The 25,013-nt window shown below is 49.6% G+C and overlaps 1 protein-coding gene across 6 annotated transcripts in view; it reads left to right on the plus strand.

Annotated features, from left to right (window-relative positions):
* The window catches only part of LOC146868580 (glutamine synthetase-like), a 151,466-nt gene that overhangs the window by 80,288 nt on the left and 46,165 nt on the right, over positions 1 to 25,013 (plus strand). For 2 of the 6 annotated variants that reach the window (XM_085611528.1, XM_085611509.1), the window contains one exon: positions 23,194 to 23,393. In XM_085611528.1, the coding sequence (XP_085467654.1) occupies positions 23,194 to 23,393 (200 nt within the window). Of the gene's footprint in view, positions 1 to 23,193; positions 23,394 to 24,043; positions 24,122 to 24,258; positions 24,476 to 25,013 lie in introns of those variants that run through there. The other 4 variants (XM_085611499.1, XM_085611471.1, XM_085611518.1 and 1 more) reach the window with 4 other exon arrangements.

The following is a 25,013-nucleotide window of genomic DNA, read 5'->3' on the forward strand; positions in this document are numbered from 1 at the left end:
TACCTCTCCCGCCCACTGGTCGCCCTCTTTTCCCGCTGCCCTGACTGTCGTGCTGCGGCAGAGGCAGACCTTCCTTGCAGTAGGTTAGTCCATCACCCCAGCCCCACCCAACCCCGGGGCCCCACCATGCCGGCCAGGCCAGGCGGGACCTTGTCCCATGTACCTTGTCCCACGGACAGGTGCCCCGGCCTAGCGAGGTCCGCTATCTGCCGGCACCAGTTGGCAGGGGCCAGGGGTGCGACGGGGGTTTGGGCGATGGGGTGTTTGGCATAGGAGGCGGCAGCCGGAAATGCCTGCATGGCATCCACTGTTAGCTCGGCCTCAGATGCGGGGTAATACTTCCCGGCTACTAGTCACCACGTGGCGTCAGGCATGATTTAAGGCACATGGGAGCCCCCGGCGGGTAGCCCATGGAGGGAGAGAGCAGCCGACTCCGGCATCAGCGCCGAGGGTCGGGATTTTTCTCATCGGAGCCAGGCCAGGGTGACAGTCGGCGCGTTGTGGGGCGAGGGGGCAGAGAGTCGCGTTGCCCCCCACGTTGTGTGCAGACGAGCCCCCAGCATCTGCGCCGAGGGGTGGGGAGCGCAACTTTGCGGGGGAGGGGGGAAGAGCAACGAGCCTCGCTTGTCCGCCTCCCCTTGAGACTGCCTATCCTGGGTAGCATTGGGCCAGACCTCCGCCATGCAGGGCCCTGTGAGCTAGGTAGGCTGTATTTCTTCAAAGAGACACAGGCACAGCTCACTTTATAAACAATTATTTTAAGTAAGCAGCCGGCGTGCCGCCTACTACCTGTTAATTGTATTGTGTCTTGACTTTGAAAAATACTTAGGTCACGCCAGTGTTTCTTATAAAATGTTTATTATGCCCTTACATGAGTTAGCGACCGCACTGGTGTCCCTCAGACGTGCTGCTGTGCCCCCTATCTGAGCAACACTATTTATAGCAAGTTCGGGCCGTTACTCTTCTGAGAGCCTACACCGCTCGCTGCAACTTTCTGGCCGGCCCCCGTGACCTCCGCTACAGAGTCAGAGTCTTCACCGCACTTTCTGCTGGCACTTAAAGCACTCCCTCACTTCCCAGCTGCACGGGTGCAGGTCACAGTGGGTCCGAGTCGGTCGGCCAGTGGTCCACGGGATCTCATACTGCCGCGATACAGGCAAAGACCTCCTCACAGGGGGGGGTCGCATCGGGGGGCCACGCTGCATGCGTCGCTTTTGTGGTAGCCTGTGGGCATTTGGTGGTGAGTCCCCCCCCCTTTAGGGTGCCACGGTACCTGCCGCTCTACTGGGAATGCCATTCTTTGTTCCCCTCGGGGGAATGCTGGCGGGCCCCTGGTCTGGCACTGTTTCTTCTGCGGGCATTGTCTACCCCGTGGATTTCGGTGCGGCCGAGTGTTTGCGTTGGCTGGCGATCGGGCATTGAGGGTGAGAGGATTGTTTCAGGTTTCCCTTGTTAGTGATTACATCGTGTTAGGCAGGCGGCGCTGTGTGGTGGGAATCACCTACTTTGTGTCTGCCCAGGCTGCAACAGCCGACCTGTCCTGCAAGTCCGCTCATCCACCAACATATAGTTTTGACCCTCCGGGTCACAGTGGGGGGTTGCTCACTTTAGGCACCTGGCATGCTTTCATCTGCCTGTGGGCATTAATTTTGACTCTGGGTGGGCGGGGCTTTCAAGTGAGAGGAGCCTTCTCACACACACCTGCACAGCACCTCCCCTGCCCCCAGGACAGTATCTTTCCCGGTCAAGGGTGGCGCGTAGCAGACGGAGGATACGGGGGGAAGGAGTAGTATGAGTATAATGCTGCCGCGGGGCCTCTCGTATGCAAAATTGCTCCCTGCCCAGAGAACAATACTACTGTTTCCCTCTTGGGCGGCGTTGCCCTACTCGGGCGGGTGGTTGGCGTTCTTGCGGTCTCCCTTGCACCCGTGGTACACGCTGAGTTGGCAGCGCGCCTCGGGTGTTGTGTACCTGGTACCAGACGGGCATCGTGCACGGTGAGTCCCACGTACAGGGAGGTCCTTGGGGGGGCCTTTTTCATTCTAATTTCTCTTGCACATTTCAATAATTACATAAGGCGAATTTGGAATAGGGAGGCAGTAGAATATACTGGTAATCGTCTGATTACTCTGCTGGATCCTAAACATCCCCAATATACCCCTTTCATTGCCCTGTTGTTATTGGCCTCTGTATGGACCAAGATGAACTATGATATTGCGTGGCTCGCGTCCACATCCCTAGGGAGCCATAGGAGTGGTCACGATTGGCAGCAGGTGAGGCCGCCCCACCGTGCGGAACCTCCACCGTGCTGCAGGGTAGGTGGCCAGGCGGGAGTGGTCACGGGCGGCTTGGTGCCCCGTCATTTAGGCCACCTCTCACATGATGTCTTTTAAGGGTAATATTGTGGCGCTTGGGGGAAGGGTCGAACATAAGCAAAGGGTTATGATGTCCGGGGCGCAGATTTTATTGATAGCACCTAATTTGTGCCCTATATTCCAGTAGTTATGTTCCATGTTTTCTTTTATCCTTCAATGGATGTGCTCGTTCACAGTAAAGGTGCTCGCCTCGCACGGGAGATGCATTGTTGGGGATTAGGACGCGGCACTCTGCGGCAACCCAAGCAAAGGTATATGGCGTCATGGTTGATAGTTTAATAGGAACACTGCGATTTTACGGCTCATCTGTGTGCGGGGGCATCCGCTCGGCGAGTCTGTCTTTTCCAAACTGCAACCCGGCATCAATAAGGGCCCTTCCTTTTCTGGTGCTTTGCATCAGGGGTACGATCTTTTTGGGTTTTGTTGCTCGAACTGATGCAATTTCTTAAATTTATGTTTTCGCTCCTTGGCTTGATTATGCTCGCAATAAAGTGTCACTCATGGTTGGGTAGCTATCACTCTTTACACTGTTCGGGAAAACGTCACACATAGCAATCTAAACCTTTGGCAGGATTGTTCAATGGGTTTTGACCCCAGTCTGGTGCCATCCATATTCGAACCAGATCCTCTATGGGTATGTTGAAAAACGCCAGTCACATCATGCAGCGAGTCTGGTGATTTGGGTCTCAGCCGCGTACCTGCGGTTATCCCATAGGGCCTAATCTTCGCCTACTGGTCAGACAGCTGTGTATTTGTCCACTCAGCAGCAGTCTGTTGGGAATGTCTGAGAATCTTTCAGACATGGTGAGGGAGGCCAGGTTCGGGAACTGAACCCCTGGAAATGTTCTTGAGCCTTATTGCATCAACGTTTTCTTATTTACGGGTATATTTCTACCTTGGGTACTGTCGCTACACGTGTCTCTGCTTTACAGCTCTTTTATTAAAGTACAGTTATTATGTGGTGTGCAGTTGATAGGCTGGATACTTTAGTGTTATAAGGAAAGGTTGTTTCTGATGTCCCCTTCCCTTCATAAGAGCGTGGCTGTGTGTGTGACATACCGTCCAATTACCGTGACTGGATAAGTATTTTCCAATCAAGAGTAGAATTGTAGAGCAGGGATGAGCGTGCAAATGGATTTCTGGGGATGTTATTTGATTACCTGCATGCTAGCGTCATATCAAATTACATCCATGTATCGTGAGGTGTTGCTAGTTTTGATGACATCAGTAGGATTTATGAAAGGGAAGCCTGGCAAATAAATAAAATGTACGAAGGGGGCACGTCAGCGCTGGAATGCCATGGGCGGTGTTGGAACTGGGCAGGCGATGCAGCGCGATTATTGGAGGGTGCGGGGAGGATCATGCCGTCAACCAGGTCCCGGGGTCACCACGTCGCAGTGTCGAACGCGCAACGGGGGTGATGAGGGAGGCTCGCCAGTCATTGTTTTATTTTGAGCTGTAGCTGACTTCACGTTATCGGGGCACTATGTTATACAAATTGCAGGAACAATCACCCAGTAGCCTGTCTTTTTCTTGCATGTATTTGTCTGGCATTCGGTCTTTTTTTCTTCTTCTAACGTTGTTATGTTATTATGTTGCAGCACTCCTTCTCCTAAAGCGCCGGGACACTCTTTTTGAGTAGCCGTGCGCTATACAAAAGAATAAATAACATAACATAACATAACAATCGTTGTTTGCTTGATTTTCTTGTCCCTTACATGTCTGCAAGAGGCGCACCGCTGCAACATGGCTCAAAACAGGTTGAGGACTGGTGCCAGCTGGCATAGTGGTGGCGTTCTGTGACAGTACGGTAACTAGGTGAGAGGTGTATGCAGTCGCCGCTGTGGGGTGCCTAGTTTGCTACTATGGGTGTGCGGTTTGAATATTATATTTACACTGCCTCTGGGATAAGCCCTGAGGCTCTGGCTAGCTACCTAGGGGGTGAGTAGGAGTTAGCTGTAAGGTGTACTCTCTTTTCCTGACTAGTGGGGGGGTCAGCCAGGCTCAGGTGCAGACCTTAGCCAACCAGAACTCCACTTTTTTGGTAGAGAATGCCTAGGAGTTGTTCGCAGTTCATTTGCAACCGCCCCACAGGGTGAATGTTTTAGGTCACATGGCTTGTGAAGGGCTCTTGTGGTGGAGCCTGGACCTAGAGTTAACGTCGGACTAGTGGGTCTTGTGCTCTCATCGCACGGTTAAGTCCCGGTCATGAGCTGATTTTATCAGGGTTAGCTGGCTGGGGGTGCGGATGCATCAGAAGCACTGAGCATTTTTCAGCCAAGAGGGTATGGTTGATATCTGATGCAAGGGGCATCTGTTAGATTAGAGCTGTACTCCATTGTACCGCCTCCGGTGCTTCGAGGACTGTTGCCACCGCCGTTTCAATGGAAGCCATTGGCTAGCGGGTTGCTCTGAGTGGAGTATTGCAGGCTTTATCAACGCTATCCACTACCATTTCAAACGTGCATCTTTTACTAATGTATACAATGCAGAGCACAAGAACCAATTCCCAGGCTCTTGCAGTAGGTGTGTAATAAGGTCGTAGCAACCTGGCAAGGGGACTGTGCCATGTGTGGTGGGTAGCTTGTGTCGTTTGGTTTGGGCATGAGCACGGCCGGTCCTTTCGCCGAGGGGCGGCGAAGTTGGTGGCCTGTGCTCCCAGCATTACTGTTTACTGAATTTGGGGTGACCATATTGGCAATTTTTAGTTGTTTGTGGCAGGTCACCTTGTTTGGGGTGAGAGGTCCGCTGGTCTATGGGCCGGCCAGTGTGTCTTCCTGCACTCAGGTCGGTGAGCACTAACTTTGGTGTTGTGGTGTCTATGGTAAGTTATGGGCAGGGAGACTCGGGTCTGTCCACACCCTTTGGTCGACCAGGACAGCCCAGATAAACTCCTTCAGCTAGGATCTTTTCAGGGATGGTCATAGGGTTAAAAACTTGTCAGCAGGGACACTGCAACCCCCTAGTCACCCTGGCACGGGTATTCTAGCTTTCTGCAAGTTGAATTTGGGGTTATGATATAGAATGTATCATTAGGAGGAGCCCAGAGCGGGCACGCCATGGTCTATTATTCGGTGACTGTAATTTTGGCCACGTCAGGGTGGGCTAGTGCATAACATCTACATGTAACATGTAAGTCTCTGTGGCGGGGCGAAAAGGGATGCTTGGTCTGCACGCAGGGGGAGGCGATTTCTTTGGGGGCTTAGCCCTGCAGGCTACCTTGCGCCCTGGTTTTTGACAGATTACGATACGCAGTGATATGTGTGGCAGGCATGCGCCTAGAGATGGGTCTTCCGAGACATCTATAGCTGGTTTAGTTCCGAGCTACTGAGTGGCGGCGTAACACTCTGGCGTGGGAGGTGGTCAGCCGGTTGGCAGGCTTTCTAGATGTAGGTTTTTAGCTCGGGCATGTCCAAGTAAGGGTCAGGTGCCAGAAGTCGACCCTGGGCTACAATTTCAGGCCTGTGGAGCAGCAGAAAAGTAAGGAGCTTGGGTTCGACCTCTTGTTTAGAAAGGGTAGGCGGCACCCACCAGTGCCTTGTTTTGGGCGCCGAGGTCTGCCCTTAGAGTGAGAAGTGGTTTAGTGCCATGGAAGTGATCTTGAGGGCCGGCACCTAAGCCCATGCAGGATGGGTTAGGTTCAGAGACAGACAGGGCCATTGATTATCAGAAAGTGGCAGGGCTACTCGGAACCAAGGTAAAAGGACACAGAGTTCTGGCAGGACTTCTTGTCTGGGTTATGCAGGTGGATCTGCTAACAGCTTGGGCTTTACATGTGTCCAGGCATTGTCTGTGCACACCCATAAGTTTTCCAGCTAGGGGACACACCACACATTTCCAGGTAATAGGAGCAGTTAGTACCGGTGCATCTAAGCTCAAGAATGATGGGGCTTTTAACTCTGTATCGGACTTGCTGCGCTTCTATAACAGGGGTTTGAATGTGAGGCTATGTCCCCGGATCAGTCTGCTTGCATTTTAGTTTTAACAATGTGATTGGTGCTTCCAATCTCTGGACATTTTGCAGTTAAGTCCACTGGGAGTTTCTAAGAGGATGGGGCGCACCTCCCAGAGTGGGCATAGACTTATTTTGCTGGACATGGGAGAGGCCCTGGAATCAGCAACAGGAAGATGAAGAGGCCTACCTTGGTGGGGGGGCCCTGGCTGTGACGGTGGCCACACCCAGAGCTGTGGCGGAGTTACAGGGCGATCCAGAGGCTGTAAGGTACAGAAGGGTACCCTCTGCATGAGCACAGTAAGGGTGCTAAAGCCAAATATCCCCAGGGAGGTCCTTGCGTTGGGCCCTGGAGGAGCGACGGCGGCCCATTAGTCCTACGGGCGGTTGTGGACCTGAGCAACCGGGGGTTGCCTCAACGATCCACCCCTCTTAGGGGGGGGGCGTGAGTAAGGGGGTGGGCTGGTGGTCCACCAGTGGGAGGGGCTATCCCCTCCCCCAAATCTAACAAACACCGGTTGGCTAGGGCCACGGTGAATTTTGGCTCATCAGGTGGGCAGGCAGCGAGGGGCTGCCTGCCCTGGGATCGCCCGTAAGATAACCCACCATGTTGGCATATTTGTTATGCAAATAATCCTGCAGCAATTTTCTCCACTAAGAATGTGTCTTGTCTGATTATTTCTCTAAGATATTGCTGTGGGAGGGATGGGAGTGTTGCCGATATTGGCACTATGCAGGGCTGCCCCGGGCCCACAGAATGGCACACGATGAGTTAGCCTCCCAGTGTTTGGGACCCTCGCGGGTCCCCCATGCCCACGTCACTTCCGGGCAGGAGGGGGTGGGGGGAGAGGTACATATACCTCTCCCGCCCACTGGTGGCCCTCTTTTCCCGCTGCCCTGACGCCGTTTCCCTCCCTACCGCTTACCTGGCATTCAGGCAGGTGGTGGGGGGTGAGTTTTTCTAACTTATTATTTTGTGTTGCAGGCGGAGTTACAGGGCGATCCAGAGGCTGTAAGGTACAGAAGGGTACCCTCTGCACGAGCACAGTAAGGGTGCTAAAGCCAAATATCCCCAGGGAGGTCCTCGCGTTAGAACCTGGAGGAGCAACGGTGCCCCGTTAGTCCTACGGGCGCTTGTGGACCTGAGCAACCGGGGGTTGCCTCAATGCTCCGCCCCTCTTAGTAAGGGGGTGGGCTGGTGGTCCACCGGTGGGAGGGGCTATCCCCTCCCCCAAATCTAACAAACACCGGTTGGCTAGGGCCATGGTGAATTTTGGCTCATCAGGTGGGCAGGCAGCGAGGGGCTGCCTGCCCTGGGATCGCCCGTAAGATAACCCACAATGTTGGCATATTTGTTATGCAAATAAACCTGCAGCAATTTTCTCCACTATGAATGTGTCTTGTCTGATTATCTCTCTAAGATATTGCTGTGAGAGGGATGGGGAGCGTTGCCGATATTGGCACTATGTTGCTGCGCCCCAGCCACAGGGCCGGGTGAAGGGACCCGGGTCCCCTTCATTCACAGGGCCTCTCTACTGGAGCAAAGCAACAGTGAGAAGGGCTGCTCCCTTTCAACCACAGACTTCTCTACTGGGGGCAGAGCAATAGGGCAAACAGTGCAAGTGTGAAGGGGATGCGCACCCCTTCACCCAGAGGGCCTCTCTTCTGAGACACAGCAACCTAGAGACAAGGGGACCTGTGCCTGGCACCTTGCATAGCTGTGCTTTTCCATTGGGGCAGAGCAGAAAATTCTGGATACGTGAATATTGGGGCAGAACGAAAAGAGCAGTGGGAGTGTGAAGGGACCAGCTCCCCTTCACCCACAGGGCCTCTCTACTGGAAAAGGGAAACACAGAAGCTGTCAAGACGTGCAGCTGTGCACACTGGCTCTGCACTGACTGCTCAATTCCTACTGTCCCGATTTCTTCTCTAGAGAAGAAAATAGACTTTGGGGCCCACGTTTTGTAGTAATCTTTCCCGACACCTTTGAAATCTCGTGCAAAAACACAAGTCAAGAAGCAGTTTTGAATGGGAGAACGTTCTTAAAAGTCCACTACAGTAATCCAGAAGTGACCCCACCACTTCTGCGAGCTGGGCTCCTTGTTTGTAAATAAGGCGAGCCTCGGTGGGCCGTGGGTACAGACATCCGGCTCTTCAAGAGCGGCCCCCATGCTCGCACGCAGCCTCCCAGCCGCAGACAGGAGAGCGACACAAAACATGGAAAGTTGGTGGGTGATAAAAGAGCGCATCCATGCTCGGGGTGCGGGGCCAGATGATTGCAAACGCGGCAGCCCCGGCGCCTGTCGTGAGCAGCAGCTGACTCCCCCATCCCTGACCAGATGGTTTCTGAGCGCACAGATTTGCATTCATTTTCGCCTAATATTGCCCAAAGTGCGGGGACAGCTGCATTTGTTGTCAGAAAGGTTTAGGGCGCCTTCTTTTTTTGTGGGACGGGGTCGGTACCTTCTGCGAGGGTCTCAATGAACTTTTGTTTTCCGTCTTTAGCGGAGAGTATCAGATTTAAAGGGAGTTGTTTTCTTTTCGAGCCGTCTAATTTGGTAACCAGATTTAAATCGCTTTGGCACGTGTAATCTGAACCAAAGACACTGGAAGGAGTTAGAAACCGGGGCGCAGACTCCTAGCTGCAGCTAAAACTGCATTTCCACAAAGAATTGTCTGCATTTTAAGTTACATCATTAAGCATCGCATTGTACGAAAAAAAAGAATCCCAGCTAAATACGTATATGAAACAAAAACATTCAAGCAAACTCTCTCGGTTCAGTCTGTGAAATTATTGCTTCTTTTTCACTGTCGACAAAACATATTACATTTCATAATCTCTCCTATTGTGCCCGGGAAGAGCTGGGCTTGTTGTGCATATAGGAATTTTGTTTTAATTTCTAACAAACAGTTTCCATATTCTTTGATTTAGGGTTATTAGCATTCTATAGACACTGGCGTCCCGCGTATGTGGAGATCGCTTTTAAAGGCTTATCTCATTACCCTCAAATAGTCATAAAATATGATTTTATTATACTTACGTATTTAATTCGACGGCTGGCCATGTAATGGATTTTGAGATCGGGCTTGAAGCAACAGCTTTGATAATTCACTTATCTTTGGCAATAGTCATTAACCCCCAACACTGGAAAAATAAATTGGTTTCCAACACATCTTTTTTTTTTCTTCTCGCCCCCAGGAAGTGGGGTCAGGTAGCATGCCCCTTCCCTTAATAACACTGATTGGACTTCGATTTTCAGCAATTAATTAAAATATTAATATGGCAAACGACAGAGCTGGAAGAGCAAGCCCAGGCTGGGCGGAGAGAGCATCATTAGGGGGTGTTTGTGCCTCGCTTGGTCCTCTATGTTTGTGTCACTGTGGGGTGGGGATGTGTGGGTGGGGGGATCTGTGTCCAGACAGCCCCCTGGGTGCTCGGATCTGTGACACCGAAGGTGTCCAGCGTGCTCTGTGTGTGAACTCAGTGGCACCCCCTGGCCCCATCTTCTTCAGGTTCTACTTCCCAGCTCTGTCAGGTGTCAGGTATGAGCTGCTTGCTGTTCCTGAAATCGAGCATCCACTGGCCATGCTGACTCAGCGGGGCCTCTGCTCCAGCTCTGGAACACCAAATGCTGCGGCATGAGCTGTGTCTAAGCATCGAGCCACAGCCGAGGGCTGAGAGCGCTGTGCATAGGGCCCTCTCGCCTCCAAGGCCTCTGCGACTTTGTAACACCAAAGACCTCCTGCAGGGGGGGGGTGTTCACACAGGGTCACCCCTGAAGCTGAACCTCCCCGCGTATTGGCCTTGCTGCCTCCGCAGGGCCTTTGCAGAGAACCCGACATGAACAGAGTCACGACGCAGGCATGCGACCCTCTGTGCAAAGGCCCCAATCGCCTTTCCGGGACCTATTCCGCATTGCAACGTCAAAGACCTCCTGCTGAGTCTCCACCGAAGGCTAGGACCTCTGTGCAGTGGCCCTGTCATCTCCCCAGACCCTCTGCAGCAGACTCGGTAACCCCAAAGGCCTCCAGAGTGGGGTGCGTGTGCGTACAGACACTCCATGAAAGCTGGGAACCCCTGTGCGCCGGCCTTTCCACCGCCACAGACCTTCATGGGCCTGTGGAAAGGACCCAGTCGCATCTGCGAGACCCCTGCTGCCGGCCCTATAACACCACAGACCTCCACAGCATGCGCGGCGCGTGCACACAGAGCCCTCCTTGTGCACCGGGGACCCCCCCAGTGCACAAGGCCTGCTGCCTCCCCGGGTCCTCTTCTGTCGGCTCTGGGAGGAAACAGCCCTGTGCAAATCCTGAGCGCAGCCCAGCAACATGTGCACAAAGAGGCACATTCAGGCCACGCTTTTTTTCTTCCTGAAAACAGCTAAAGGGGAAATGGGAGTCCCACTTACCAGCAAGACATCTGTTTTTATTTTCAGGCTGGGGGTGGCCAAGTTCCTCTCCCTCTGAACAGCCAGGCATTGTCCCGGCCTGTGGGGCACCGGTGTGAGCCTCGAGATGGGCAGACGGCAATTCCCGCGAATGCTCAACTCGGAACGGATTCCTCTCAGGTTTCAGGCCGTATTAAAAGGGAATGTCTCCCAGGGTTCGTCGGGGATGTGACGGATTTGTAACGTGCGGGTCCACCTGTGTGGCAACGGCACTGGTTAAAAGTTGGTGCACTTTCAGTTTACGGGCAGATGTGTTTTACTAGTATGACATGGTAATTTTATGTCAGTAACGGTGGAATGTTTTCACAACTATTAAGTATTTTTGCAGAAAAAGTATGCAGCTGTCCCGTCCAATTCCCTGCTATGTATTGAGGGTAGAGCCACTATCCACCCCCAGGCGTCTCCACGCATATTTGCAGCCTTTATAAGAGCGCGTTTTAAATTGTTGCAATCCCAAAAGATTTGCCAAGTGTGCATAAGAGAGCTATGGTCAGTCACATGATGCTCACAGTAATAACACAAACGCACGTGGCACAAACACAGCCCCCCTCACACACACACTGCACTAGTTAATAAAGTTCGGCAGTGCAGACACACGAAACACGTGAAAATCACAGCAGCCCAATTTATTAAGAAACAAGCACGTGCCTCGCGCTAAAAGCGGGAGGGGTGGGGGAGTGCGAGAGCACACAAAGCATTTCCTTTGCGGGAGCCAGCCAGGGGCACCATGTGTTTGTAAGTTAATTACAAACATATTGTTTCAAGCTCGCTCCCACAAGGCAATCGCCACACGTGCACACGTTGCCATTGAAGGCAATAGAACGCGTGCACGTTTTCAGCTGAAAAGCTGAAGCGATTGCTAAAGGTCTTTTTGCCTATGCAGCGCATGCGCGCTGCTAGGCGAGACCTAAAAAGGAAGATTTAGGCCTTTCAAAAGCTTTATTCACTTGAAAAATGCACTATAGGTTGTAGTGGCAGGCATGAGACATGTTTTAAGTGCTACGTTAGTGAGTGCCACAATGAGTGCTTTAGGCCCACTAGTAGCATTTAATTTACAGGCCCTGGGTACATGGAGCACCATTTACTAGGGACTTCCAAGTAAATTAAATGTACCAATTAGGTTTAGTCAAATTTGACCATGTTTGAAGGAGAAAGCACAAGCGCTTTAGCATTGTTATCAGTGGTAAAATGCACAGTCCTAATGTCAACAAAAACAAATTCAGCAAAACAGGAGTGATGGCAAAACATTGCAGGGAATACCACGCCATGGATGTCAGGTCTAAGAACTAACAACACAACCAATCACATTCACATGGTAAAAACGAGGGAATACCAAAGCCAGGAATCAGAAACCCACCCAATTACGAGGTAGGTTAAAATAGGCAGTCTTACCACACACATAATAAATTCCTCTAAGTATTGGTTCTTCACCAACCAGAAATTCCCCACTGGTAATATAACTTCTTTCACACTCACTCTTTCCAACAAACTCTATTGGTCTAACTCCTGTAGCATCATGACGGACAGTGGATAAGTCACCCTTTCTCTCATGCTCCATTCTGAACCTTGGATGCAAATTTGAATTCTTAAATTCTTCTTCAGACTTAATCAGTTCTCTGATTTTCCTGTGACCTTCCAATCTTTTTACTCACCTTTCCTTATATTCTTTACTAAATGGATGCTCTTCTTTACTCAAACTGAACATGTTTTCCTTTGTAGTGATTTTATTGTTTTGGTTAGGTTGTGCTACTGATTTTAAAAATTTAATAGAGATCATGGAACATCCAGAATCTTCAGAAACAGGAAGGTCTTCTAGCGTAGTGCTGAAATCAGATAAATATGACGACAGAAACTCATGCTTATGACAGGACAAACTATAATACATTGGCAGTTGATAATATGCTGATCCTTCACATACAGAAGAAGGGAGAATGTGCAAAGTAATTCAAACTCCCATGATATCTATATAATCTTTCAATACATTTGCAACATTTTATTCTCTAGATACTCACTAATCTTTCCCTGTTGCAGTATGTCATGTTTAACTTTGTTATTAATTGTGGTTAATTCAACTTATGATGAAACATACCCAACTGTAGAGGTAAGGCACAATAGTATACCAATCGAAACTATTAGTATCATTATTAATAACATTATACTAACAGTTTTACAGCATTTTGCAGTATGCCATTTCTACTGAGGCTCAGTCACAATATATATTTTCTTTCTCTTTTCAAAACAATAATAAAACTTATTTTTCTTCTTTTTTTTAAACAATCATTGAAAACAAAATCAGACTTTAGAGCTCTCTTTTTTAGTTCATTAATTTAGTTCACGGATTCAAGGCTCTATTTCTTAATCTGGCAATATTCAAAATATTAGCTTCAGGATCTCACAACTATCAAGGTTTGTAACAATTCATGGTGGTTCTTTTTCTTCTAGTTCGTCTTCAAAGATGAATTGTCAACAGTATGTGAGATTAAGAATGAAACATTTCCTAGTAACCATGACGGAAAGTTTCAATTCTATTAAGGACTCGGAGGCGAGGATTATGCTCATCTTTCTTTTATTTTCTATTTCAGCAACTTCAACATAACATTCAAAAACTTCAAGTCCCATGAGTCCTGCAGTTTAGGGTTTAAACACAGTCCACCAATCAGCCTGCCCTATGGTTGATGAGGGCGTGCTGTTGCCAACACCATTCCTCTTTCTTGACTGCGACCTTGAAAACATTGAGGTTTGTTATTCCGTCTTCGAACCCTCAGAGCCTAGAAGAAACAAAAATGTGGAAACTAATTAATCCATTCACCCAAATCGTGAGTCAAGCAGAGGGCACTGCAAACACATGTGACTATCAATGCGCTAACCCAAAACCAGAATCTTTTAAACATCTAGTCTGAAGATCAGTCAGCGGTATTAAGGATATCTTCCAGTCGAGCGCCCAGTGAAAAAGCTTTCGAAGCCACAGCTCCCCTCTCTGAATGCGAACCAAATTGCGAGGTATTAATACCCAAATCTTGCATTACACATCTGATCAAATGGGCTATGGTTGGTGGCGAAACCGCCTTGAAGGGCTTTTTTAAGGAAATCAATAACTGACGCTCCCCAGGAGGGCGAGACTCTGCCGTCATACTTTCGTATTCCTTGAGGCATCTTACTACACACAGCTTTGGGGACTTATCAAACGCTGGTAGGTCACGACCCTGGAGTCCGACTTAGTACGGCGCATAATATGGAGGGAAACCCCTTCGGGTGTATAAACTCTTCCGGAGATGTCCAGTGCCCGGATGTCGGAGACTCGACGGCAAGACACCAAGCATAAAAGCATAGCCAGCTTGCCTGAAAGTTCTTTGTGGGATAGATACTTGTTGGGCTGCCAAGATTGGAACAAATGCAGTACCCTATTAACATCCCATAAGGAAGAATATCTGGGCTCCGGAGGGAGCGAAAGGCGAATTTCACGCAACAGTTTGCACACCAACGGATGCTCTCCTACAGGTGCTCCCGCAATCGGGAGAAGACCGGCCGAAATCGCCGACCTATAGGAGTTAAAAGTTCGGTAAGTCAGGCCATGAGCCACCAAGGAGACCAAGAAATTCATAATGGCTACCACTTCGCACTCCATGGGATCATGGTTGTTCCGAAGACACCAACCGACCCATCTGGTCCATGCGGACTTGTAGCTATTGTTAGTGCTGTCAGCCCAAGCCGGTTCCAGTAGAGTTTGAGCTTCCGCTGATAAGCCTGCGACACGCCAACGATGCCCGAAATCCGCCAAGCCACTAAGGGCATTCAGCCTTGCTGGAGGAGTGGGTGTGGACCTCCTTGAGGATCCCTCAGAAGGAAAGGATCTCGGGTAGAAGGATTGGAGAATCCCAGGAAAGTACCAGAAGAACTGGAAACCATACTTGAGACCTCCAATACGGGGTAACTAGAACTACCCTCGTCTTTTGCCTGAGGACCTGAGTCGTCAGTCTCATGATCATAGCGAACGGGGGAGAGCTGTATCCCGTTTCCTTGGACCAATCCTGGAGGAAAGCATCCGTTGCCGTCGCCAGAGGGTCCGGCATCCAACTGTAGAACCGCGGGACCTGATGGTCCAGACAGGACGCAAAGAGGTCCACCGAGAACGGGCCCCACAACTTGTGGTGCCTCTGAAAAAGCGGCGGGTGGAGCTGCCAGAGGCTCATGTCTGCCCAACTCCTGGAGAACCAATCCGCTATTACATTGGAAGCTCCCGGAAGATACTCCGCCGTCACTGAGACATTGTGGGATAGGCAGAACATCCAAAATTCCTTGGCTAGGTCTGCCAAGGCCTTCGACTTTGTTCCCCCAAGGTGGATGATATAACGGACCGCAGATACGTTGTCCATCTTCAAGAGCAGGCTGCAAGACGCTCTCTCTTTCGTCCAACACCAGATCGCAAAGGACCCTGCCATTAATTCCAGGCAATTGATATGGAGATGACTTTAGTCTACAGACCACTTTCCTCCAGTAAAGGAGTCCTCGCAACGAGCCCCACAGCCTGACATGCTGGCGTCGGACTCTATCACCAAGTCTGTCTCGCAACCGAATATGGCTCTGCTGTTCCAGGCGTCCATATGGTCCACCCACCATCTCATTTCCATACACACTTCCTCTGTCAGGGGAACCAGGTCGGAGTATTATAGACCCTTGCGGAGATGCAAGGCTTTCAGGTGCTGCAACACTCTGTAATGGAGTGGGCCTGGAAAAATCGCCTGAATCGAGGAGGCCCACCAAGCAGGCTATTTGACGCAGGGAGATGGAGGAGCGAGCCAAGACTCGGTGCAGTTCTCTGCGGATCTTGTTCATCTTCTTTGCGGGAAGACTCAAAGAGCGAGAAACAGAGTCTATGACAAAACCAAGAAAGGTTATCTGATTCGAAGGCGACAGAATCGACTTTTTGGCGTTGATGATGAACCCCAGGTTTTGGAGGAGGGTTACCGTCTCATGCAGCTGCTGAGCAAGATAGTGAGGACACTGCTCCAAAAGGAGGATGTTGTTCAGATAGATAATGAGGCAAAAGCCTTTTGCTCTGAACATTTCCACCACACTCTTGAGCACCTTGGTGAAACACCTAGGGGCCGATGAGAGCCGAAAGGGAGAGCGGCAAACTCGAACACCCGGTCTTTCCACAGAAACTGTAGGAAACGATGGTGTGGAGGACAAATGGGGACCACCAAATATGTGTCCTTCAGATCGAATCTGGCCATCCAGTCGTCCAGTTGGAGGAGATCTCTGAGCAGATGTATGCCCTCCATTTTGAAATGGCGGTAGACCAGCCATTGATTGAACTCCTTTAAGTTTATGACAGGACGCTGACCACCGTCCTGCTTGTTCACGAGAAAGAAATTGCTGAGGAAACCCCTGGGATAAAGGTGCATGGGGACCACAGCTTCTTTTTGCAACAGATCTGCGTTTATGAGGTCTGCCTGATCTTGAGCAAAAACCAGCGGTCGAGGGCGAAGGTCTTGGACGGGAGTCCCGTAGAACTCTATATGAAACCCTTGCACTGTCTGCAACATCCAGGCGTCGGAGGTAATAGCCTGCCAATTGTGCACGAAACCCGCCAGCCTGCCACCCACCGTAAGAAGTGGAAAAGGAGAAAGGCTCATCTGAGTTAGGCATAGACTGGCCGCTGGGTGCTCCTCTGCCACCACAGCCTCTGAATCCCCGAAGGGATTGGAAGAACTCCTGACGGCCCGGATCCTGGGCTTTCTTGCCAGTGCCTTGCTGAGGGCCTTGGGTGTAGAAGCGGCCAGTCGAACGTCCTCTACCACGACCGGCCCCGACAAAAACTCTTGAATGGAAGAACCTTTTAATGGAGGACTGCGCCTTGTCCAGTGAAGTCAACGTGTTGACTAACTTAGTGAGCTCTTTGATGAATGGGTCTCCAAAGAGTCCTCCTTGCGCTACTGCACCTGCTTCGGAGGAGGAGAGGTCACCTAGCTTAGGGTCGACTTTCAGGAGGTAGGACCACTCCTTTCCATAGAAAGGGCGTAATTCGTGTTGCCAAGAAAGACAATTGCGCGCTGGGCCCAAGTGGACACCTTTTCTGGGGAAAGTGAGGTACCGGTCCGCTTGGCTTCTTCCGCTAATTCAAGGACTTGGGTGATGTGTCAAGCAACTTATCCTGACACGCCTTCCCGGAACGGTCAATTCCTTTTTTGGGGTCGCGGATATACTTCTGCAAAAAGGTTGCCATTCTAGGGTCAACCTCCGGAGTCAAAGCCACTTTGTCCAGTAGGGCAGGGCGCGGGCACTCTTTCCTGAGACAAGCTCTGACCTCCTTGTCAAGGGGTTTACGCAGGCAGCCGGCCACAAACTCTGACACTTTGGCAGAAGGGGCTCATTTGGAGGAACGGGGGTGGAGCAGGTCCTCAGGGACCAACATGTCTGAGCACTCCCCCTTGGCGTCAGGGACTGGGGACTCTACAGGACACCACGGTCTGGATGGACCTGCCTCATCCGCGGATTCGTCCACTGAGTCCTCCTCCTCTTCTTGGAAAGTAGAGGGCTCTGGGGTGTCTGGAAGAACAGGTTGGAAACCGCCATCAGGTCTGGCCAAAAACGCTCTTTTGAGGTGATCAAAATCGCCTAAATCCATGCCAGATGAGCTCTTGCGCTTCGGGGGGGGAGGGGGGGGGGGGGGGGGGGTGGGGGTAGCTGTGTCTGGCAGGCATAGGCAAATAGCATGATACGATGCTCAAATGGGGCCCATAGCCGCCGAGACTGCCGGATGAATTGACGAGTCTACTGCATCACAAAAGTAATTGTCTAATAAGATTACTTCAATGGATTCCTCTTCCTAGTAATTCTCTTTCATTGCAAGCAAATTAGGGTGTCGCAAAGACAAGCAGCAAATACCCCGGGCACTTAAAGCTCGTGCTAAGCTGACAGTAGAGTGCTGTGAGAAAGGGGCAAAGTGATTTGCATTGATAAGAATCACAAGGCTAGAACCCCAAGAGTACTCTTATAATGGGGAAAGGTTTTGCCATGAGGCAGAATCACTAGAGTTTTGGGCACCCAGGAGTGCAATAAGCAGACTAACAGAGAGTCCTCAGTGGCGTGAATTAATGGGCATCCAGCTCTGGGCCCGCCCCCGATCAGCGCTCCCCACCGTGACAAGCAGAAAACATGCAAATTCGCCTTCCGGCTTTTAATACAGCCCCGCATAATAACGGGCATAAGCGGAGACCGTCAATTCTACTACGGACCCACCAGGGGCGTAGGAGACACTAAAATTCTGGGGGGGACAGGGACAACCTTGTGCGCTTTCCAGTGACCCTATACAAATCACCGCCCGTTAAACAAATACAATCGCATACTTTTGAAGTGAAATATTGAGAAAAGCAAGCATGTAGTCACAGTTTGCATGTATGCTTTATTGTTATGTACATTCATATAGAAATGAGACCAAATGTTTAAAAAAAACATATATATGAATCTTGCATCTTAATGCACAAAGCAAACAAAGGCCGCTGACTTAGGGTGGGGGCGTCGTGTTTGCAAGTGCATTAGGGTTTGAAAAGTACCTGCTGCTGCATTCCTGGTCTCCAGCAATTTTCAGGCAACAATAAAAATGTGAAGATAACTTTGGTGATTAATGTTCTTTTTTTGAGAGAGATCGAAGGCTTGTCTAGTGAAAGTTTTAATTCAATAGGTCAGTGAGTTACTGCTTTTGTCTGAGATATTCTTTTGGTATTTGAAGTTTATAAGTTAAAATCCTAACATTGAACAGTGAGCTATTAACCGTCATCAAAGAGCTGCATAAAAACTTCAATGTATAGATTAGAACGTTATGATTTTTCCCCAGTCTTTCCCTATCCTAATGTTGGAAAATGGGTTCATTAGGATAGAAATCAATTCTGATTATTGAAGAGAACCCCCCAAGCATGGTGTTATGTTTTACATTCTGAGTTTGTGTTTCTCTAGTGTTGCAAAGCCGCCCTGGGCACTCCCCAACTTTTTGCTGACTGGTACTGGTGGTACCTGACTGACTCTCCCTGGCCTCTGCCTAAACAGCCAGTGCTATTCTGAAAGAGGCACTTAAAAATACAGTGAAAACACCTACATACACTAGGGTGCACTATGGGTTAGGGTACCCCTATGATTGGCATGACATCTCCTATAAGGCCCTAGCAAGTTGCACTGCTAGTGCTGGAAAAAGGCCAATGGAGGTACCAATGGGTGAGGTGGACTGGCCTCAAGGGTCTTGTGACCTCAGTGACAGATTCACTGTCGATCTAGGATGTGCTTCTTCATATGCCTGCCCGTAAGACTGGAAGTGAACTGCAGTATGGATTGTGGTGGACAGGTCCACCTGCGGGTGCTAAGACACCTGGGCTTCTAAGGTCTATCGGGCCTTCTAAGGTGTAGCATCGGAATAAGCTCTGTCAGGAGTGTGATATGGTGAACTGGTCATGAAGGTCTGAACATGGTTCTCCAGTTCCAAATTCAGCAGCTCTGGCCAGAGTGCCACATTCTCTCCCACACTGAACACCATACTGCCCCACTGAGAGAAACTCGCACTGCCTTCAGCACAACTCAATTGTGCTGCGACTAAATTCAAATTATGCACTAGACAACAGTAAAATGCTGCCTGAAAAAAAATGAATAACACCCTGGAAAAAGCAAACACTCATAGGGAATGCAAGAATAAGCAAAGCATGTGAACTGTAATCTGAAAAAAACATGGTTACCTTAACGGTTTTAAACTCATTATTCAGAAATCAGTAAGTGATTTTGCCTGAAAAGTTCAAGACATGGCTACAGGACCAGGAAGGGACTCCTTTCAATGTCCATTGCTTATATTCTTTCAAAATTTATGCAGTTTGGTTTAAAAAAGACCACATTCCCAAACACATTTATAAGCTAAAAAAATTAAAAAGTTGAAAACGATCATATTAAACGTTTCCACTCTACCCATCAACCAGGTATTGCAGTCCCTTTAGGAATGGCGCACTTACCCCACCCTGGGAAAACAATGTTGTTCAAAGAAAGAAGATAAAAAGAAAGTAGCGCTTTCACTGGCAAACTCTGTAAAGTGGCGCTAATGTGTGTGGGTGTAAATAATAGTCTGGCCTGTCTGCTGTCCACTCTGTATTGCTTTATTTAGGTATTTAACTATTTTTTCTCTCCATTCCGAGGTTTTTCTTTTCAATAGAAAACGGTCAGAAAATGAGGACGTTTACAGCCAAACTGTTGAGCCTTTTTTGGATCACTTTCACAGGGGAACAAATAAAGAAAAGGAGAGGCAAGAGAGAGTACCTTAAGAGCTGCCTCTTGAAATCAGCACGTAAGCAGGAGCGAGACAGAGACAGAAAGAGATGGAGGAATAAAGAGAGGAGGGCAGCCGCCAGAGGCAGATCAGGAGTAGTGGACACGGTCCTTGCCATGAAGGAAAAGAGACCGCGTTTATTTTTTCTCCGTTCTCTGCCCTTCCCAGAACGGCTGAGCCTTCCTGCAGCATAACAAAAGGCAGAGGGCGGGTGGCCTCTGACTCCAGGCAGGTCAAGTGCAGGGCCATTAGGTAGCGCTTTCGCGTGCTAATGGCCCTGTGATAACAGAAGGGAGAGGGGAAATTCCTTTGTCCCCTCGTCCCCCCCACCCTTGTCCCCCGTGTCCCCCCCACTCCAAAATCTGGGGGGGATATATCCCCCCGTCCCCCACACTTCCTACGCCCATGGGACCCACAACTATGGGCGTCAGGGCTTCCGAGAGCACAGACGGCTGTGGTAGCGAGGGCGTCCATCTTGCACTCGTTGGTGCTGCCGCAACGCGCACGATGAGAACCAACGAGGCAGACATGCCCCCCTACCTCCGAGAGGCGTCTACCGCAATTTCCACCGCGAGCGGGCCACGAATGCAGCGAGAGAGCTCCCGCGGCCCCACCGAAGAAAAAAATGCTTCAAACAAAGCAAGCGGCACACCGCATAGCAAGCGCTATAAACAAAGCGCCACAAAGCGCGAAAGTCATACAATTAAATCACAATAACCATGAAATTTCCCTCGCCCAGACGAGCGAGCGGAAACAAGACTTATCTGGTTGCTGAGCAGGAAAGAAAGAGGAATGATGTTGGCAACAGCATGCCCTCGTCATCCGTAGGGCAGGCTGATTGGTGGACTGTGCTTAACCCCTGAACTGCAGGGCTCAGGGGACTTGACGTTTTTTAATGTTATGTTAAAGTTGCTGAAATGGAAAATAAAAGAAAGATGAGCATAATCCTTCCCTCCGGTCCTGACATAGAATTCCACATCTGACTCTTCTTCTTCAGACAGAGATGTGAGATATGCCTACTCAGGTCATGTGTACTTTCTATTTGGGATTCTCTTTCTTGTTGATCTCTTGGTAGCAGGCAACTCATTGACACAGTCAAACTTGTACTTTTCTTTCCCTCGGAGGCTCTTGAAACTAAAATTTTCAGCTGTGATTTTTCATGAACTAGATCAGATACTATTTCTTCCTGCTGCTCGTGACTTGGCAACAGTTCTTCACTCTGATTTCTAAACTAACTGGCTATTGGTACCTCACCAGGTTATTCACTCTCACCTTTCACCAGTTTCAGGATTTACTTCTCAGGCGTCTGGATCCATGCTGTGAATTAGTGGTTCTTGTCGCTACCTCTAAATCTGAAGCCTTCATTCTACTTGTGTGAGCTGTGTATACCAGTGCACTTCACAGCAGTGTTATTTCCCCTCATGACTGTGGGCCTGATTATGAGTTTGGTGGTCTTACTGCCAGGCCACCATAGCCACTGCACCAAGAAGACCACCAAACCGGCGGCATTCCGCCCGCCATATTGCGATGCATTTGTTATGCCGGCGGTCTTGCAGCGGCGGTCTTCTGATGGAGGGGTCCCTTGTGCTAGGAAACTCACTTTTTGCATGGTTCTTTTTCCACAGTGCAGATACATATGTGTTTATCAAGTTTATTAGCATGTTTTTAACTGTGCTCCTAATATATTTATATTAGGCAATAGTCAAAACTGTCCAAAAAAGTTCAGGATTGACTGTAAAGCTGTGGTGGCTCCTATGATTTGGAAGTATCTGCTTATGGGTTTTGGACACCAGGCAGTGTTAAGAGTGGCTTTTCATCCAGTTCGACGAGGGTGGACTAACAGTTGCCTAGCACTTAGCTTTTTTCAGAAAGGCTATTTTTGCAGCATGAAGGGTTGTGTCCACAGAAAATGCTTGGAGCATAAAATTGATGGAACAGTTGCCTCCATCAGAGGAAAGAGACAAAGGGCCTGATTATGATGTTGGTTGGACTGCCACCGACAGGCCATCGGTGGCGGTCCGACCAACCGACAGCCCTTCGGTCAGACTGCCACATTATGATGCCGGAGGTCGGACCCTATCCGGTCGGTGTCCACACTGCCATCAGATCCCGATGGGGTGGCGGTCAGAGTCGCGGCCCTTAATGGTAGAGGTGCTGAGCCAGGCACCGTCAAAGGGATTTGGATATCCCTTTCCGACAGTCTGTTCATGGCGGGAACACCGCCATGTACAGGCTGAGGAATATTGGGGGCCGCAAAGAGGGCCCCGTCCATCGTGGAGCACTGCAGAGTGGCCCTTGGGGCATATGTAGTGCCCCAACTCACTTCAATGCACTGTGTGCGGTGCACCACATGGTGCATGACACACGGTCCATGGTTGTGAAAGAAGTGCTCCTTTTCACAGCGACTTGTGCTGCTGCCCTTTTCCTAGGCCACAGCACAAGCCGTCGTGAATAGGAGAACTTTGAGCACTGCCAGCCGGTGGTCACCTCATGATACAACAGTGGGACCTCCGCCTGCTTGTAGGGCAGTCTCCTGACCACTGAGATAGCAGGCAGCAGTCTGCCGCCTGACATAGTAATTGGCCCCTAAGTGAACTCCTTTCTGAGCATCTGCCCCAAGTCGTACTGGCTTTTATAGATGTAGACTCTCCACGGGAAAGAAATTTGAGGAGACCAGGAATATGTTCAGAATCGAGGACTCAGGCAAAATAGATGGAACCTGTCAGCAATGTTTCTGTTGCTAGCTTCGGTGCATTCACTTATCGCTTTGGATGTATTAGCTGTGGTTGTCGCGGAATGGCTGAAGTGGGGTTGCCGACTCCGAGATCAAGCAGCGGCCTGACGAGGACATTCTCAAAGAAATGAACCTCTGAGCCCTCCTAGGGGTTGTGGGGAGGGTGTCATTTGTATCCAGCTGTACTTTTATTTAAGGCTTCTGGCTCCAGGGGCAGTCGGCCTTCTCTATGGCACACAGTACAGGTAAGAGGACAACTTAACCTTCAGGGGTCTTTTAGCATAAGGCTCAGCAATGCCCTATGATAACCTTATTAATTGGACTTTCAAATGTATTCTATAAGTTCAATCAAACCAGCAGTCCTTTTTCCTTGTTGTGCTTAGTGGGAATTCCAAGTGGGTCCCTGTGAAGGCATTACCATGGGAGATCATCTCTGGATGGCTCGCTTCATTTTGCACAGAGTGTGTGAAGACTTTGGGGTCGTGGCCACACTGGATCCCAAGCCGATGGCTGGAAACTGGAGCAGTGCCGAATGTCACGCCAACTACAGCACTGAAGCTATGCGCAAGGCAGGTGGGCTCAAGTAAGTCACCTGAACACTCTTTTGTAGCAGTGTTTCCAGTTTCACATTGTTCTGCTTTGTGCTTTATATTCAAATCTCACGTAATCTAATGTTGTTTGATGAGTTAAGTGGTGTCAGAACTGTAGATTATTTTCCTACCCGATGTCCATAATATCCTTAGAGTGGTAACTTGTTTGCATGCCCCACGGCTCGCCCCCCTAAAATCCATGTCGCTTTTCTCCTCTGACTAGTGAATTGCTGCCATTTTCTCTCCCAGTACAAACGGAAAGTGGGAGGTAGAGTGGTGGAAAAGGAGTTTTTGTTGTGACGAGAAAGGAAAATTATTTTACAGTAATATTAACGTGAGTGAATGGGTATACGTCAGCTGACTGTTGTGGGACAGCATTGTTTAGCCGGATGGATTGCTGTCTCCTACTGTTGCTTGTGGGTGCTGCATATGTTGAGGAATGCGCTGTTTTCCCTTTGCTGAGCCAGCTGGTTGACACAGGTGCAGTGTTCACAGAGGGGTGTAGGAGTGCTGAATTACAGGCAATGTCTGATACAGTTTTAACAGTCTTATTGCTTGTTCACCTCCAAAAAGGCCCTGGTGTGATGAGAAGCTAAGCAGAAATAGGCAAATAAAAGTCTCAATGAACTTACTTTTTTTTCAGACTGGCGGAGGGGGGTAATCACACAATTATGGCCTTCAGTGTGGCTAGTGGGAATGGCTCTATCAACGAAAGATGTAGGTCTGTATCAATGTGAGTTGAAGAGCAGCAAACTGCCCTCATTGAGGCAAGGAACTGCAGAGGAGCACTCCAGTAAAGTGTAAGGGTGGCATTTTACTTAATGTTAACCTAACCTTTTTCCCTCTTCCTCTCTTCAGATACATCGAGAATGCCATTGAGAAGCTCAGAAAGTGGCACAATTACCACATCTGTGTGTATGACCCTCATGGGGGCAAAGACAACTACCAGCGGCTGACTGACCAACAGGGCACCTCCAGGATCCATGAGTTATCTGCTGGTGTGGGCAAAGGCGGCATTAGCATCCACATCCCACATCCCACATCAGGTGGGCCAACAAAGTTTTGGCTACCTTGACGATCACAGGCCTTTGGGCATCTGTGACCCGTGTGCTGTCACAGAAGCTCTAGTGAGGACAACTATTCTCAACAAGACCAGCAGTGAAACTAAAGAAAAAAAACAAATTATTTTTAAATGGCCCTCTCCCTGCTCCCTTTTCTGTGGTTTATTTACTTAGTTAACCCCAAATATAGAACTCCGACTGTCAGCAGGTACACTTAAGTCACCTGCTTTTTCACTTGTTTGTCTATGCTACGTCTGAAATGACTTAGGTTAAAACCTTGCAGCCAACCTAGGCCAAATCCTGATTTATCTCGAAATCCAGGGTAGAAGCGGGACCCAGAACATTAATTGCCTGATTTTGTTTGGGTGTCCCATTTGTTCTGCCCATCTCCTTCACTTGAGATTCATCCAGGATGGCTGGCTCACTTGTTTGTACTGGTGCCACAAGCTGGCTCTTGCTAGACAGTTCTTCTACCGATGGCTCTTGTGCCTCATCTGTCAGCATCTGCTGGTCCTCACTCAAGTTTTTTTTGTTAAGAACCACACCAGGGAA

Source organism: Triturus cristatus, chromosome 1_2 (genome assembly GCF_964204655.1).
Source record: "Triturus cristatus chromosome 1_2, aTriCri1.1, whole genome shotgun sequence".
In the NCBI taxonomy this organism is placed as follows: Eukaryota; Metazoa; Chordata; class Amphibia; order Caudata; family Salamandridae; genus Triturus; species Triturus cristatus.